Source organism: Colias croceus, chromosome 22 (assembly GCF_905220415.1).
Source record: "Colias croceus chromosome 22, ilColCroc2.1".
In the NCBI taxonomy this organism is placed as follows: Eukaryota; Metazoa; Arthropoda; class Insecta; order Lepidoptera; family Pieridae; genus Colias; species Colias croceus.
The window spans coordinates 3,622,726-3,642,678 of NC_059558.1; the positions used below are offsets into that span (position 1 = coordinate 3,622,726).

Here is a 19,953-nt window from a genome sequence, read left to right on the forward strand (position 1 = left end):
AATATTTTTTATGGTTTTGTATCGCGATTAAAATTGTTAATGACGGTTTATTATTAGATACATAATAATAAGAAAATTCATGGGTTTTGCAAGGTTTTGCACAAAATGACAAAACATAATTAATTGTTGTTTGAATCCGTCTCTGTTAAAAATCGCGAAGCGGCATGGATAATAAAATAAGAATAGCACATCTTTTCAGTTTTTGACGTCGGAGAACAAATTAATTAAAAAAGTGCATAATATTGAGCCCAAAAACTTATTGTTTCACACTTTCTGGTGTATTTTTAAATTATTAATGTATTTTATTTTGTAACTACTTAACTACACATCTCGTTTGCGTAATGTTCCATATCATCGATTCATTTTAATAGTCCGATCTGAACTTGGCCGATTTTCGTGTGGGTGTGACAAGAACGTTTTCTAGTAGGTAAGGGGGGTAAAAATCTTCATTGTTTACATTGATTGAACATTTAGATTTTTTTTGTGGTTAGTTACTTCTAGCCTAGCTTCTAGCACCTAAAAAGCAGATAGGTAATGTAAGTTCAATATTCAGTGAAAAAAACCTTCGATTTTTTTATTCATCCGTCTTGCCTTCGCCAATATTTTTTCTGTGTGTGACCTGATTTTCGCTGTTAGTAAACCACGCAATAAGTTTACATTCCCAATAAGGGAGAATAATGGCGACAAAGAAATGCATGAAAATAAATGATAACTTGTAAGTTATAGGTAACTAATACCGAAACACACTATAATATAAGGACCTTTATGTACCTCTATTATTTCAGAATTCAGTTACAGCAATAGGCAATACTTAGGTATCTAGAAAAAGAAAGCACTAATTACATGCCTACTTACATTCTAATGTATAAATAAAAGCACAGAAATCCGAACTTTTACTTTAGTGTTCCCTAAAGGCAATTTGTTAGCTCCTTGTTAGTTGTTACCCGCTTGTAACATTGAAATTAGAAAACGAAATACCTTCCAACAGTTACCAGACTTAACGAACGTACAATCTTATTGAGGTCAAAGAAAGTTAGAAAAACGGACGCGGTGAGATGACCAATGAATGGGAACCGGTCGTACGTCATAATAGCGCGCCAGAATATTTTTCAAAATTAGAACACTTTTTTCTTTTAATTCAAACTGCTTTTTTTAATATATATTTTTTTTTAATTGTAGAAAGTGAGGCACGAGTCATGCAATAGGAGTCAGATCAGCGACGGTTTCGTTTCCATAGTGAATACCTAGTCAGTGTTGATTCGACACTCGAAGCGGTGGTACCATCGCTTTGATTTTTTTTTTAATAACTCGTGTAAAGTTTTGTGCACCGCAAACTTTTGGAATTGTTGCCAAAGTGAGATCTTGGGATTCGCATCACACGCAACAAGAAACATTTGGTAATTTTTTTCTCTATTTTAGTCTCTATAAATATTATCGGCTTAAACCTAGCTATTAAAAAAAATATTTATAAAGTATCTATAATTTGTACTTAGTTTAATATTAAATTAAATTAAATTAATTATATACATATTCAATACAATTTTTGATTGAAATAATTAAAGTCCGCGATCACGCGTTTTCCATAATAAAAAAATATTAGTTTTTAATTTAGGACGTGCTCAAAGTGTACGTACCTACGGCAGGATAGGGGGAAGTAGGTACTCAATTCGTTGATTTTTTTTTTCATTTTTTTTACGAAGTACCTACCTAGGTATCATATAAAGCAGTTCATCATGATAATATTTTATTACATATTTTTTATTTAAAAAGGATTAACGTGATGTTTTAATGTTTATTAAAGTAGGAAATTGTTGTCATTTGGCCCCATTTTAGAATCTGGTTTAGTATTTCCCACCAGGAACGACGGAACAATGTAATCGTAGGTACCTATCTATTATGTGAACACTGTCATATAAAATTCAGAAATAAATTATGTACCATAATCGAATATTACAAAAAATCAATAGCTACTTAACTACCTTGATATTATTTTATAAAAATTTAAGTACTTTAACAATGCATCGTATACCTACATCGTATATAGGTACTAAAAATTAGCATAATATTATGGGAACGTACTCACTCAAGACTATCATTACCTTCTGTATACCAACAAAAATTTATGAATTTTAATTAAGTACTTAACTAGTACCTACTACCTACTAAGGAAGTGCAACATGCGATCATTATATTTGCAAACCTTTTTGTTAAACTTTTGTAAAAGTTGCTAACCTTGTCCCTTAGTGACCATGGGAAATGTAAAAACGCAATATTTGAGATTTCTCTTTCATTTTGCGACTGCGTCGATTGGTTATGCAAATATAATTTTTTTTTGTTTACACAATACATGATTGGTCATTGATTGGTAGATAGAAAATACATATGCTTGAAAGAGATTTCTATAGAGCCTTTTAACACATATTACTTAATAGTTACTACGAAACTTTTATGTTCATTTTTGAAGTCAAATTTTAATTTGAATGGACAGATATACCAGTAGATAACATATAACGGGTTACATAAATGTCTAATTCTTATTTATTTATTTAGGTACCTACCTACATCATATTACTAAGCGAATGAAGCCGCAAGATTTGCGATCAATTTAATAATAAGTTTTGAGAAAACGACGTTGTTAGATTTTTGATGAGTTTATCAAAATGTAGATAAAATTCACTAAAATAATCTAGCTCTACTATTATTTATAATGTTAATTTTATTTATATTTCTCAATTTAATTGCGCTAAATTCATACGACGGAACTTGCGTAAAGAGAAACCTGCTTATAAATAGGTCGGCAAGTTATCAAGGCACATGCGTTTATAAAAGCTCTAAGGAAGTAGGCAGGTAGTACCTAAGTAATTTTCCATATACAGAATACACAAACAATATTTATTTAAAAATAACCACGCTTCAAGAATAAATATTCATTTGTAGACCTATTTGTCTACGGTTATTTGTCTATTGTTTTAGCATTGTGGTCATTGCTCATCAATTTGTTGGTAACTACGTAGGTACCTTGTATCGGTAGGTACCTACCTAAGTATTTATCCAAAAAGTTTTTTGGCCTCTTTTTTTTTTAAGAAACTGCTTGTGATTGGGAATAATAATATAAGTAATTCCGAAGTTAACTTTCATAGTTAAGCGTGTTTAGTTTTTAATCGCCATTTTCTAAAATATAGGGATTAGGGACCTATTAATTATGACGTGAAGAAATTGAATTGAATTGAACCTGAAGTTTCATATTTCTGTTTTTTTTTTTATTTCTTAACTAAAGTAGCTGACGATCAGTAGCTTTAGTATTTAAAGTAATTGTTCTTACATTATGGAGAAGGTAGTTTTCTCATGCGGTCAGAATCGGGGCCACGTTACAATTTTGTCGTCGAAAGTGAAATCTTAGTCATCCAAAATACCTACGCTTTCGTTTTTATGGGCGATGCATAATCTAATACATGGTAATATACTAATATTTATAAGTATGTATATTCAGCGGAGAGCTCCTTCTTTAACAATTCACAAAGATTTCATAGGTATGAAAATTTCGAAATTGATGAACTCTTTTTACATAGCATTTTCGTAAGCATCTCAAATTAGCAAATTGAATGATTGCAAAAATACCTTATTAGTTTTTTAGTACATAAATTGCTGTTGGAATGCAAAAATGTTTACTCATTGAAAAATATAATATAGGTATTTAAAGGGACAACAACTGTTAATTTGCCTATAGGTACCTAGATAAAAATTCAGATTTTATTACATACTTAGGTATTTCATAATTGACCCAAAACACCCACACCGTTTGCTAGATAACACCAATAATGATTTATGCGTTTGCGCATTACATGTATAAATCAAATTGTGAATTGACTGTTTGCTAATTATGACATAGCCATAGGTAGGTACCTACTACAAGCATTTATCGTCACTTACTGATGACTTAATAAGTTTATTCACATTAACACGTTTCAAGGTAGAGCTATAAAACTGAAGGTACTGAAAAATGAATTAGTTTACGCTACCTTAGGCACAGAATAATAACACTAGCGTATGGCTGATTTTTACAGTAATTCTGCTAAGTTGTTGATTCGTACGTTTTCAAGAGGTGCTATTTTGAAATAAACTATGGATCACAGTTTTTGAGCACTTTCTGCTACTAGATTATTGAAAAATAATAGGTAGGTATTTATACTTAGTTACCTACTTTTACTTCTAAAACAAGCACTGTTTTTGTTTAAAATAAAATAGAAAATCATTTGAATGTATCTCTACAATTACAATAGCCATGGTAACTATATACCTACTCCAATATCTACCTATCTATTGAAATATATGAATAAGTTTTTAAACATGTTAAAACCAACATCTACTAGATAAATAGAACATAAAATATCTGTCTGATATGCAAATATGGTGTTTATTTAATCCTGAGTACATATTATGAGGAATTTGTATGTTTGCTTTTCTATTGAAGTTCAAAGTAAAGATCACGTAACACAACCCTGTTCGCAATAATGAAAAATTATTATTATGTGTATGATATATTTTTCGTTAGTTAAGTAGTTAGTTACTAATTAGTGCATTAGAAGAAAATTAAACCTTATTTACCGTACAATAAATTATATTTAAATCAATATTCATACAAAATGTCTATTATTGCTCTAAATTGTCTGCTCATGAAAGAAATTCGTGATAGGTACCTACCATTACAATAATTATGATGATATAAGTATATACAAAACGCAAATGTTTCCTCTTTATAAAATAAGTTTAAACATAGGTATGTGCTAATGGTATTACCCTACATAGAACTATCGAGAAAACACTAACAAACAATACTTAGAAATTTACCCATCACATAGAGTTGCCAATAACAGCCAACAGGTCTCCCTGTATATGTTGCAATCTTTGCAATGTAGGTAAGCTACTTAATATGTGACACAGATACTGCAGAGAAACATTTAAACAAACTTGATCTTTATTTTCTTATTTATTTATTAAACTTATACCTAACTAGATACTAGGCGAATAATTTTCATAGTATTTATCTGTGTATTTTAGATACTGATTTGATTGTTTTAGTACTAGATAGCACCTATATAGTCGCGAAATTGTGATAGCAGGTACTCACTTAAATTAATTTGTACCTAAATATTGCAGATAATGAAGAAGGAAATAATTAAAAAATACATAGGAGCTTCAATTTTTATTATCCGCAGAATAACCTACATAAACGCTTGCTTTGTTAATTATTGTACTAATTAAACATAAAAGATATCGACCATCGTATGGGGAAAATGCCTATAAACACGCAAAGAACTCACAAGGAAATTTATAACAAATGGAAAAGATAAGATGTAATTTTGATAGGGTATCATTTAAGCTATCACCAATTTAATTAGTTTTGTGTTTCTTAAATAATAGGGTTTGTCCTTAGTAGATCTATCACCAAAATGTAGTCACCAAACAATGCAAATTCAGTTCCACAATAAATCACCTAAAATCCTGAGATATAAGGTCTAGTACCAAATAAATGTTTTTGTATGTATTATAATAGGTGTGTCCTAATAAATATTTAAGTAAACTAATTTAAAGAGATCACCAATAAATCATATTATGTTCATAGAAAACAATTAAAGTTAAAATAATCAATATTTATTCTTAAAAATAATAACTACTGAATAATCAGCTCCGGTTTAATAGCTGGCTTATGGCTAGCATAATTGTAGATAAAACGCTTAATTAAAGTAAAAATAATCAATATTTATTGTTAAAAAACAATAATCACTGAATAATCAGAGCTGGTTTGGATTTCGAAGGGCGCCCCCTTTTTCTTTTCTGGCCGATAAGCACATTTTTTGCTTCTGGTGGGGGGTTGGCCAGCTTTAAGCGTATGGCTAATCCGTTAATATTATGTTTGCACATGTCAATTTTTAAAGCGCGCCAATTTGTCTCCGCCCATTTGATCATTTTTTCATTAAAATTATAAATTGATGTATTAAATTGGTAAAGAATACTATTTATAGAAGAATAAGAATATTATATATTAATTATATAATCAAATCACTTGATCATTTTAGCTTTAATAAGAATAATATTGTAATTATACTATATGGAGATAGTTTAAATATAAAAAATAAGGATATTGATGTAGGATTTCAAAAAATGTTGGAAATTAGTAGTCAGACTAAATGTAAATTTATGTTGTGTACATTGCCGTACCTACCTGGTTTGACACAAGAACAAAATAGATTAATTCATAATATGAATTTAAAATTGTATAATGTAACAAATCATCATCGTGATGCATTTCTTTACTTTGACATTAATTTGTGTATTAAATCTTTTACTTTGACAAAGAATACAGTGTATCTGCCTAGATATAAGCGAGAACTTGCTATGTTAATAGCATATAATATTAACCAGTCTGGTACATGTTTGTTATCAGACCCTGGATCTACTATAATTTTATGTAGTAGTAATAATAATTATATACACCAACCTTGTGTTGACAGAAAATCTAGCCCTAAGCTAGATTTAAACTAGTATATAAGACAACAGCTAAGCAGACTTTTTCTATTGTACATCAAAACATTCAAGGCTTGGCTAGCAAATTATTAGAAATAGAATTATTTTTAAATCATAATAGAATTAAGGTTTTTTGTGTAACAGAACATTGGCTTAAACAATGTCAGTTGGTAATAAATATTGATAATTATACATTAAAAAGTATATACTTCAGGACATATGCTATTCATGGAGGTTCTCTTATTTTTGTACACAATAGTGTAAAATGTAAAGAACGAACTGACATTGTTAGTCTTTCTGTAGAACGGACCATTGAACTGTCCTGTGTTGAACTGGAGCGTTACATTATTGTTTGCGTTTATAGACCCCCTTCCAGTGACTATAATATGTTTGAGACAGTCATGGAAGAAATATTAAAGCGTTTAAGTAGGAGTAAAAAAAAAGTTATAGTATGTGGTGATTTTAATATTGATATACTTTTACAAACACAAAGGGCTACACGAATTGTTAATTTGTTTCAGTCATTTAATCTGTATAAACTTTTTAATGAACCCACACGAATTACACCTACTTCTGCAACCTGTATTGATAATATATACTGCGACTGCTTCTGTTTAGAGAAAAATATTCTCAATACACTCACTTCGGATCACTGTGGCCAGAAAGTAGTTTTTGAATGGGATTGCTTACCTGAATTTAAAAGAATTAATGTTAGGCCTATAAGTAAAAAAGGCATTAATAAATTTAGAGATAATATTAATAAAAACCTGCCCGTACTGAATGATCAATCCTGTAATAATAATCCTTGTGAAATGTTTAAAAATCTTTTCAATTTAGTTCATAATGAATTTGAAAAAATATTTTAAGTTAAATCTTTAAATATTACCAAGGATTTACCATTTAGTAAATGGGCGACACCTAGCATACATAGGTGTAGGATCGTTCTTTATGAGTTATATGGTATGAAGCAATATAATAAAGACCCATCTTTTCTTAGTTATGTTAGAAATTACTCAAAAACTTTTAAAATTGTTTGTTTTACTGCGAAGCGATTGTATATCAGAGATAAAATACGCGAATCGGATAATAAAGTTAAAACAGTTTGGTCTATTATTAATGGTGAAATGGGTAAAAGCAAATCAAGTAATACTATAAAACTTGTAAATAATGACAGGGTTATTGACAAAAGTGCTGATGTTGCGCTTGCTTTTGAAGAATTCTTCAGTAGTGTCCCTGTTACTATTACTAATAGTTTAAATTCGTCTTCAGCACTTGCAGAAACCTTTTTGAGGGACCATGTTGCGGGGTGCAGTACATTATTTGAATTACGACACGTAACTTCTAGTGATATTGTTACTGCCTTTAAGACGCTTAATCTAAAAAATACTTGTGATCTTTGGGGAATGTCCGTAAATTTAGTTAATAATATCATAGAAAATATTGCGAAAAATTTAGCTTTTATATTTAATAAGTGTTGTGACTATGGTACATTTCCTAATTTACTAAAGCTTAGTAAAGTTATACCTCTATTTAAGAAGGGCGATCAAGAAGACTGTAACAATTATAGACCTATCTCTATTTTACCAACATTAAGTAAGGTATTCGAGAAGTTAATATTAAACCAACTGAGTAGTCATTTTGCATCTAATGATTTACTGCACACCAAACAGTTTGGTTTCACAAAGGGGCGCTCAACCACAGATGCTGGGGTTGCACTTCTAACACATATATATAAAGCATGGGAAAACTCAAAAAATGCTCTGGGGATATTTTGTGACCTCTCCAAGGCATTTGACTGCGTTGAACATTGTACTTTGTTACGTAAACTTAATCACTATGGAATTAAAGGAAAAGCACAGAACCTCATAGCGTCATACCTGCATGATAGGATACAGACTGTAGTTGTTAATGGAGAACGTTCTAGCGGTGCGTCAATTAACATTGGTGTTCCACAGGGGTCAATTTTAGGTCCCTTCTTGTTCTTGGTATATATCAATGATCTTCCCTATTATTTGCAGGATAGGTGTGAAATAGTTCTGTTTGCAGATGATACCTCATTAATTTTTAATGTGGATAGGCATGACCCAAATGTTGACGAAGTGAACAGTGCTCTTTTACACATATCTGAATGGTTTAATGCCAATAATTTATTATTAAATGCCAAAAAAACCACTTGTGTTGAATTTTTACTTCCTAACGTAAAAAAGTTGAACAGAGATATTACCTTGAACGGGGAGGTATTGCATCCTACTGAGTCTACTGTATTTCTAGGGTTAACATTGGACGAGAAACTACAGTGGGGAGCCCATGTCAACACCGCTGCAGGTAAGCTCAGTTCAGCTGCATATGCAGTCCGAAAAATAAGGCAACTCACCGATGAAGATACGGCTAGACTGGTTTATTTCAGCTACTTTCATAGCATTATGTCCTATGGAATTCTACTGTGGGGCAGGGCTGCAGATATAGAAACTATATTTATCTTACAGAAAAGAGCCATTCGCTCTATATATAATTTACGTGCTCGGGATTCACTAAGAGATCATTTTAAGAATACTGGTATCCTTACTGTACCATCACAGTATATATTTAATAATATTTTGCATGTACACAAAAGCTCCGACTTACACACAAGAGTAGGAGATAGACACGATTATGGCACAAGGAACAGGAATAGAATTGAAATGCCATTTTTCCGATTAGCTAAAGTTAAAAATTCATTTATGGGTCAAGGTATACGCTTTTACAATAGAATTCCTCACAATATTAAAGAGTTTAGTAGTTCTAAATTTAAAACTTATATAAAAAATGTATTAGTTCAGAGAGCGTACTACAATATTCAGGAATATATGGACGATAAAAACCCATGGAGGGTTGTCGCGTAAAAACCACAAGACAGTTCATTGGCATATTATGATATATTATGTAGTTAGATATAAGTTTCATATATTGTAATATTTACATGATTTTAAAAGAGCAACTATGGAGTTTCTTGCCGATTCTTCTCCATAGATCACTGCTTTCCGAATCGGTGGTAAATGTTAAAATAATTATGTAATGACGATTCGAAAGTGCTACTAAATAGTAGTCTAATTGAATAAATGAATGTTTGAGTTTGAGTTTGAGTTTATTAATATAATATCTGAACGAAAAAAAATGTTACTACTGTATTGGTGACAAAATATCAAATAAAAAGGAGTCGCAGTCAGGGATCGATAATAATCGATTTATTTGGTGACAGATCTACCATTCTGAGCACAGAGCTATTATTTAAGTAACAAAACTGTTATTATAAGAACGAAGTTTATATTCATGTAATGTAATATAATTTTATTGGTTATCGATCTCTTATTTTACACACATATTAACATTAATTTGATAATTCATACCTGGGAACAATTTTTGTTTATTTGAGAACGAAAATATTTCGTGGTGATAGATCTATTTATTAGGTGATACAACTTGATGCCAATATATAAATTTTGGTGATAGAAAATATAGTTCCCATTTTGATATAAATATAAAAAAAAAACAAATATTTACTTGTAAACAACTCTAGCTCTAGTCTCAACTCATATAAAACCTCACTTCAAATATTTTATTAAATTATTTTATTTATTTTACATCTTTTACATCTCTCTGTCTATGAAAGGACTTTGAGTCACAGAAGTTATAATAATTACGAAAACTATATTTTCTTCCATTTGGACGCATCTAATCAGAAGTAAAAGTGACTCGAGTTTTGCATTATAAAATGTAGGTATGATGCAAATAAATATCTTGTAGATATCTATATAACAATATCGAGATCACAATTCGCAAAATGCATCAGCATGATTCACTTGCTCTCATTCCGCTCTGTTGGCTATGGCTAGTACTTTCTCTGCACTTATCTTAAGATTTATCTCAGAACAAAAGTCACTTGTTTTTAATGTCATGGCTGGGATGCGGAAACGTTGGTCTTCTGTTTTGTTTAAAATAAATACAGGATTAAATATCATGGTAGGTAGGTACAATGTGTAGGTACCTATTAAGTAACTACATACCTATTTAAATATCAATAAGTTTCTACTACTATAATTAAATTAAATGATTATTAACTTATTAAAATCAAAATGATAATTATAGGTAATTTATACACGCATATTATAGGTATATATTTATTATAATAATAAGTACTGCAGTCTCTTGTTGAAAAGTCATCATTATTTTACGTGTAAAGGTATTCTTATAAAGTTAACCCATTCAAAAGATTAATAGAAATAGCAAACTGGAAACCTAGATCTTACCGAGACCATAAACAACATCAATAGAGTTAACTGTTCAAACGCCAGCAAGATACAATAAAGTACGGACTTACATGACAAATAAATCTTCTAGCACCTATAGTTTCCTGGTACCTCTAAGTGCACATTGTATTTATTATAATTGATCCTGTATATGGACGTAATGGATAACAGGACAAAAGCTTTAATAGTTATAAATCGATTTAAATGCTAATTGAAATTATGTTTTTGCGATGTCAAAATTTTCCTCTTTCGTTTTATTTGGAAATCTCATTCAAGATAATGAGATTGGTAAATATGATTTAATTACCTTCATTTATTCCATGCATCGTAAGCTAATATGAAGAAGAATAAATAAATTAATCACCTGTACATAGGTACCTACGATATTTTAAGAATTTATTGTACCTACCGACTACATCTTATGAAATCCACGGTTGTTACTCTTGCAATTTTATTTTTTAAACTAGTAATCAAGATTTTCAATGATGTTTTGTTGTTAATGCAAAAAATTGGACCACCTTTGTTCAGATTTTATAAATAGTATCCTGTTTATTCTCTACATGGCTGACTATTTTCAACAAGTTATCTATAAAATAATAAATCAGTAAAGTATTAAGCGCAGAAATCCAATTAATTTTGTAGTACATCGGAATAAGTAGGTACCTTTATTACCGCAAGATTACCGCCATGTAAATGTAATTTTTAATTGTTTATGGTCAATGTATTTCATATTGTGAAACTGCATTGTTTTATTTAAATCCAACCGCAAAACAGTATGTAAATACTTATTATATTTTATTGTTCTAGTCTCTTGTGAATAGAATTACGTTTGACCTGTTATTGAAGTTCAATATATTATTGTATCCATACTGTTGCTGAATATTTATTTCTTATTAATGCTGTTATGTTACGTAGTTTTTTATACGCAATAAGTTCTTTGCGTCATAAGCCACACTTACAAAATTAAGTCAAGTAGGTACTCAAATAGGTAAACACAAAATAAATTCGACTATGTACAAACTACCCACATGCTACCTACCTGTGCTACCTACCTATATGAAGTGTCAAGATATAAAATCAAATAAGAAATTGTAATTCCTGTTCAATTCTGTCTTTGTAATTTGTTCTTTGGTTATAAATAATTATAATATTGTAGGAATTGTGGGCTCTCATACCCAGGCCAGCTTCGCATAAAAGGAACCAAGATGTTCATGTTTTCCTAGTCCTTGTACGGAATATAAGATTTCCTCCAGACTCATCTCTATTTATTTCATATTTGTCCACTAGCTGCGCCTCGCGGACGATATTATAAGATAGCCTATATAACATTCCTCGATAAATGGGCTATCTAACACCGAAATGATTTTTCAAATCGAATCAGTTCTTGAGATTAGCGCGTTCAAGCAAACAAACAAATAAATTCTTCAATAGATTTGTTGTAATAAGCCTTATTCCAAAAAATGCATCCAAGTAGCCAGTACTGGGAGCATGTCGCAATATTTCGGGAGCTAACGGTGAAAATGGGTGCATCGACCGCCATGGCCAGTCCGGCTTAACCATCGTTTATAGTGTGACGTATTCTCGAATCCCGAAAATTCGAAATTCAAAATGTGATCCCGTAAGTTGTTTGTTATCTATGGATGTTCATTTGTGATCGATTTTTTTAATGCTGGTTATGCCATTTTTTTATAAGGTACCTACTTAACTACGTAAATTAGATGTTTAAAGACAACGAAGTCTTAAAAAAATCATAAAATATGCATTACCACTGATAATATAAATAAAAATATTGAAAATGGAATCTTACCTTACCAATTTGATTTATCTGGTCACAGCTTTTCACCTGTTGTGTCCAAGTCCAAGGGCGTCTTTACGGCCGATATTCCAGAAAATATTTTGCTTTAATAAATAATGCCCGTAGATTTAATTTATCCAAACATGTAATAAATTTCAAATTATAACGTTATATTCATATTTGGATAATTTAAAAAAAACAAATCATAACACGATTTTGCTATCTGATAGACGGAAATTGACAGGAAATCTGCTAGGTATAAACAAATGAAATAAACTTGTATGATGTTTTATTATGATTTATGCGGGTATTTTTAAAACTAGAGGCGCTCTTAATTTAAATAATGGTTTTTACAAATATTTAACATGAACCATTGATATAAGTAAATTAAATGTATTTGTTTCTATTTTAATCTCTATCATAGTGTAGGAGAGTTGAAATTTCCAGTTTTATTGAATAATGAAGATAAAACACGTAAGCGATACGTTTGTGGACTTTCAATGGATTTATTGGTGTTGATATAGTTCTTTGGAATATCAAATAGCGAGGTAAACTCGAATAGATTGGATGATTGTAAAATTGTTAGGTATGTTCTTTATACAAGAATGATAAGTGTACAATGTACATGAACATCTACTTGGCGTGTACCTATTTTCAATGTGCCAGGTTTCCATGATAATAATAACAATATTCCCCCTGAAAATATTTCATATTATATTAAACTAACTATTAACTAAATATAGTGGATGGATATGTTACTGGGGGATTTCAAAATAATCCTCAAATATTTATGTTACGTGGAGATAATCAGTATCTGATTCGGTAGCAATAATACGTGATAATACCTTCTACTGTATACGTAGTATATTATTATTAGTCTGTGCTTCTACTGTGCTTTCGCGATTTTCTGTTCAGGATTTCTTTTTAAATGGTTTCGTGTCACACAAATATATTTTAAAGAAGTAATAAGCGGAAAGCATAAAAATGTCGTTACATTCAAGATTTTAAACCGCGTAATGTCTGTCACATTAAATATTATCATGTATTTTGATAAAGGAAATCGTTTATGTTATTTATGACCTTCACCGTATCGCGCGTGCACTTTCACTCGCCTGAACTTTCACATCACACGGTAAAAGTTATAAATTCATACATTGTTGATTCACCTGATTTTCGCCTATACGAGCTGTCGGTCCATGAGCCGTTTTATGTTGCAATATTGAATATCCATTTCGAAATCGGAAAGGGCATAGTGCAAATCGACTTGTTGCTTTGACTCTATGAATGTTTATGGAAGAACGTTTTTGAGATATGCATGGAAAATTGGCGCGAAACAATTTAAAAAGCGAATGTGTTCTTTTTTTTGCTAGTTTTATGAACTATTTTTCGGAACGGCCATGCACTTTTCTTGATTATAATTATTTTTAACGCCTAGCCATACATTTTTTTTTGACAAATTGTGTTGAATATGTACCTACTTATTAATTAGAGAGTATTAGGCTGGAGTTAGACGACGCGCGCGGTCGCCGCGCGGTGGCTGTTCAGTTATAGCAAATTTATGTTTTATTAACTAGGACGTAAAGTTGAAATTAATTTTGATGGATTAATGGATGATTAGTATGTATAAGGATATGGGATGTAAATGTACCTAAAAATATGTTAATCAGGGCTAAATTAACTATAAATGCTATTTTATATGTTGCAACTAACATAGTGACATAATAGAAAATAAAGCAATCTATTATATAAGACACGAGAGGCGGTCAGTAGATTATGGGGGCTTGTAAGTGGGGTAATAGTGAAATATATTATAGTTTATACGGATGCGTAATGTAAATGTATTTCCAATACAGATTATATGAAATTTTCTTTGCTGAGAACTTACCGTTTGCATAAATATGCGGGTTGACTTGAACTTTGAAGACTAGGAACTTAAGTATAATTTTTAGGGGATTGAATTGATTTTTTACGATAAGTATAATATTATGTATTCAAATATAGCGTTTTTTTAAAGAGCGAATTCAAATAAGTACCTCTAGAGTCATCTATAGTCTCTAGAATCTGACATGGAAGTTGAATTTTTAAGTAAATATTCATACAATAATATGTTTATGTTTGATACCGTCTTATTTCAATATTTGTATATTTCTTCGAATATTGCATAATTACTTATAGATTATTTGTGAAAGTGTAGAAAGTTATAGTAACTACCTACTTAAGTATTTTTTCTTTTTCTCAGTTGCGGATACTTACCTAAACGTAAACATACATAATATCTTAGTTCATACGAATATTTAAATGCAGTAATTTGTCATGCTTTAAAAAACTATACTTATCATTAATTTATTTTATATTCTACGATTGCTTAGTTCTAATATAATTGAAAGAACATAATTACATATAAATACCATTCATTAACACACTCAATAATATTTATTCAATTCAATTGTAAGTCTTTCTTTAAACGTTTTTTTTTCTTTCGTCCGTGATTCGTAAATAGCTTTGCATTTCCCGCTAAAATTCGACAGATAAATTCAAAAATGGAAAAAATTGTCTATGATATTTTTTGTTACAGATAAACAATGGCCACATCAGTGCTTCAACCGGCGGAATGCAGACGCGACCCGAAGCTTGATATTGCTGATTCGCCGCGACTTACTGAAGATGAACGTCTTGCCATTTTGGAAGCTAAAGAGAGGGAGACGGGAGAGTTGCCTCCAGAACTCAGGGAGAGAGCTAGGCTAGAAATACGGGAAGAGCCTAGTTTGCGGGAAGAAGCTCTTGCTCAGATGAGGCATTTTATTGAAAAGCATCCTGCTATTAGGAAGTGTAGGACTGGTAAGATATGTTATGATGTTTGGTATGATATATTTAGGAGAAATTATTATCTAATATTAATATTAGTTGCAATAATGATACACGGGGAATATCTTACTTATCTCTGGATTAGTGATGCAACGAATACTACTTTTACGAATACGAATACGAATATCAAACTTACTATTCGGCGAATACGAATACGAATACCTACGAATATCTCGCCTTGGTAATAAAAGACTTATTTATTTAAGGAATGTTTACTCTTATAATAATTAAAATTTACAATAGGCAAATTTTTGTTTAAAAAACATAAAATTCGTAGATTTTCTGGTTTTAGGCAATTTTTTTTTTCAGTCTGGATGTTTCCAGCCGTTGAATAAAAGTCTTTCCGAAGCGCAGTCGCTTACACATGGCTTCAGTGAAAAATATTTTTGGGCGAGTTTTTTCTGACTTGGAAAATGGACATCTTCTCGCCAAAAGGCCAGTGGATCAGCAGTCTCTGCACATGTCATATTTTTACGCGCGATTTTTAAATCTGTAGTAAATAGAGTTGCGTACAAAAATATTCGTTTTTAAATATTCGTATATTCGCCGAATACGAATATTCGGTAAATGTCTACTATTCGGCGAATACGAATATTCGTATTCGTTGCATCACTACTCTGGATGAATAATTTCTCTGGGCATTGTAAAAAATGACTCTATCATCTTTTTATCAGTAATGTGTTGTCTGTACTTAGGTAATGTGTCGCCTAATAAGAATAAGCGCTAAAAATAAGTGATAACTTGATCCTTCCATGTTGAAAAAATTGGATTCAAGGAACATTCCTTGACCCATGAAAAATATGTATGTTTATACCTTTAAGACATTATTTAAAATTTAATAAAACTATATTTACTTACTGTATTTTTATTTTAGATGCGCCATTCCTTCTCCGGTTTCTACGCACAAAGAAGTACTCAATCCCACAAGCATGTGCGATGCTCGAACGTTATTTGACTATTCGTCAAATGTATCCCCAATGGTTCCAAAAACTGGACCCGTTGGACCCTAAAATAGCAGCTATTGTTGACGCGGGATACTTGGTGCCATTGCCTAAAAGAGATTCTGAGGGTAGAAGAGTTGTTTTGTCGTGTATGGGTAAGTATATCTATTTAATGAAAAATTGAAGAGCCGTGTGCGATCGTCAGCTCTTGATGCTGTTTTGATGTATGTTGTTTAAAAGCTATTCTTTTGAGCAATATTCATTCATGAATAATTAAACTGTATAAGGCGATTTTTACGAACTATTATTATTTTTACAGTATTGTATTTTGTGGAGTTAAAATTATTGTCAATCTAATTCTTCTTCGTCCTTTTATGGTTAACTGCATCGCGCACTTTGTCTTTATAAAAAGTAAATCAAGTTTCTGGCAACCGCAGAACTAGTTTCTCTGTAACAATCTCACCAAGAAGTTCACGTTTTCCCCTACAGGACGCTTCGACCCCCACGCCTACGATAGCACAGTAATGGCTCGAGTTCACTCCATGATGGTCGAACTTCTGTTAGACGAGCCTCGATCTCAGCTGCTTGGCTATATGCACGTGAACGATGAGGCTGGTATGCAGATGCCACATGTGTCTTTGTGGTCTATAAGCGACGTGAAGATCATGTTGAATTGTATACAGGTATAAACGAACTAAATGCTGGTAATGTTGGTAATTTGAAGCATACAGTGGAGCAGCTTATTCAATAAGGCGCATGACTTCGCACGAAATGCAACCGATGTCGAGTTTGAAATATACCAAAAACGATTCAATTGTTTGAACGAAACGTACATACCTACAGACTGCAGCTATAAGCTAAGCCAGGGTGCATATATTATATTATGTAAAATTCATGCAATTATGATAATAAGTTATGATAAGAATGAATAATTAAATAATTAATCTACATTAAAATTAAACGAAGCTTGACATAGCTTGACTTCGCTTCGTTAACAATGCCGTCAAAATTAAATTTGATATTAGAAATCACATATTAATAAATTATTTTACAGTTTCAACAGTTAAAAGAAATATCTTACTTAACTGAATAATTATTTATAATAATTTTGTTTTCAGAATTCCACACCAATGCGTCACAAGCGCACACACTTTGTCAACATACCGCATTATGGGGTTAAATTCTTCGAGTTTGCCGTTTCCCTATTAAGCGACAAGTTAAAGGACCGTGTTATGGTAATAATTAATGCAATTATATTGCGTAAATACACATAAATTATGATTATAGTAATAATTTACGCACAGTTCGCAAATCATGTCGAAGTTAAGCTTTAAGCTTTGTTCAAAATTCAAATTTCGCGCGTTTTTACTAACGCTAGTGTCCATAGACAAAATAGTTTTATAAATAAAAAAAGTAGGATATTCAATTCAATAATGGAAACACGAATGGAAATTATATATTTTTTTTTAATAATTTCACGTTGATTTCACGCGAATGGTCCATGAAATGTATGAAATGCAATTCATATCAATAGGGTTGGCAACAAAATATTTGGAAACAGATTATACCTAATACGATTTTTTTTTTTATTTTCAGTTCCACAGAACAGCAGAAGACCTCACCAAACACGTTGATGCGTCGATACTGCCAAAGGAATACGGTGGAACTGTCCCATTAAAAGAAATGATTGAAGAAATAAAGCGAAAACTTCTTAAACACAGGGAGGACTTACTCGCATTGGACGATATGTATATAGATCTGCAAGCCTTGGGCAAAAATGACTTAACTCAAAACATTCATTCAACCGCTGGTTCATTCAGAAAACTCGAGTTAGATTAAGATTAGGTTATATTATAGCATACCGGATATGTGATCTGAAAAGATTTTAGTTTAAAATATAATAGATTTACGAGAAAATTGATAAGATGCATAAGCAACAACTGTGAATTCTTTGTTAGTTAACGTCCAACAAATATTATAATGCGGTATTAAAATAAACGATCAATTGAAATTACATATTTGACTCGTCTAATAATTTATATAGCTGATTGAAAAATCAGTAGACTTGCCAAATTAGATAGAATTTGAAGTGATGAAAACTTGTATTCATTGTATCGTATAATAATTAAGTTATAAATAGTACTTTTGAGTTCTTGAGCAGCATGAGCTCTTTTTAGCTGTTCTTTAATTTTCCCCAAACAGATCTCATTGTTTTCAAATAACGTTGTATAATTTCAGAACAAAAGATAAATATGTCATTCCAATAGCTCTTTCCCTATTATTCCCATAAGAAACTCATAGCCTCTATCATTATAAGAACATAATAATAATGTAGATTATGATTTGATTATTTTAGTAACTAATGGGGGTAGTGGCAGCCGTCGGTGGAGTCACGTTACCGTTAACTGGTTACGGAAAGTATCTAGGTGGAATAACATCTCAGCATGTTTATCATAAGAGCGCTCTTTCTGCTCATTGTTTTATGAATTTAACAGTGTTGTGTGATAGCTTTGTAATTATAGACATAGGTTTGGCTTAACATAAAATAAATTTTTTCATAGAATTGAGTTTTTTTATTACCCATTTCCCTTAATTAAGACGATTACGAAATATTTTAAAAGTCGCAAGAAGTTATGAACATAATATATTATGTATTGAAAACCTCAACCTTTTACCTGTTGTAATGTGTAAATCTTTTATAATACTATACATAGGATAATAAAAAGTAAAAAAAAGTAGGTCAAGTGTATTAATAAGTATATTCGCAAAGGTCTTGTCCTATTATTGACTATTTTTGCTTTTCTTGTGAGTATTGTTTGTTTGTGTATTACATTATTTAATTATTATAATATAATAAAAAACAATTCTTGGTTATAATTTGGTGATAACCACAGGTGATAACCCTATGAAATCTACCCTTCTTCACTGGATGATCATAGACAATTTAATACAAAAAAAATGTGTGCGTGTACTAGTGTACACACGTAAGAAGTGAAACTTCTTTATGACCTTATTTTTCAAAAAATAATTTACTTTATGCAACTTCACAGAAATACGTCCAATCACGCGTGGTAGGGATAAGAAAAAGATGGCGCGTAACGAAAAAATGTTACACTAAATTTTTTTCCAACCCCAATAAAAAAGTTTCACTTCAGAAAAAAAAATTGAACAAAAATAAATATTATGTAGTTATAATTTTCAAAATATTATGGTCATCGTTTTTTGCTGTAATAATAAATATTTATACGAAGTTTTCTTCGCATAGGTTGATTTAAAGTCGAGTCACAGTCGAGTGTATTAGTTGCTCTGTGCCTCTGTCTACGCGAGTGTAGCTCGGGTTTAATAGAGTTCAGACAAAATGTAAATTCATAGATTTCAAACTTTTGGCATATGACCTATTTCATTTGATTTATTATTAAAACGGAATAACAAAATACCGTATTGCCTTAAACTTTATTTTGTAAACAAAAAAATATTATACGAACATAGCCCGCACATCTTAGCCGGACATCATTAATTTATTTGTTTGTGCACAACTGAC

General features: G+C 31.0%; 1 protein-coding gene across 1 annotated transcript; it reads left to right on the forward strand.

The window, feature by feature from the left end:
- The first annotated feature begins 1,229 nt into the window (after positions 1 to 1,229).
- Positions 1,230 to 18,975, forward strand: LOC123701743 (retinaldehyde-binding protein 1-like). Its single transcript, XM_045649259.1, has 6 exons — positions 1,230 to 1,397; positions 15,182 to 15,444; positions 16,346 to 16,567; positions 16,902 to 17,095; positions 17,531 to 17,647; positions 18,009 to 18,975. Exons 2-6 carry the CDS (start codon positions 15,189 to 15,191, stop codon positions 18,249 to 18,251), a joined length of 1,032 nt encoding a protein of 343 aa, XP_045505215.1. The 5' UTR covers positions 1,230 to 1,397; positions 15,182 to 15,188; the 3' UTR covers positions 18,252 to 18,975.
- Positions 18,976 to 19,953: the final 978 nt, after the last annotated feature.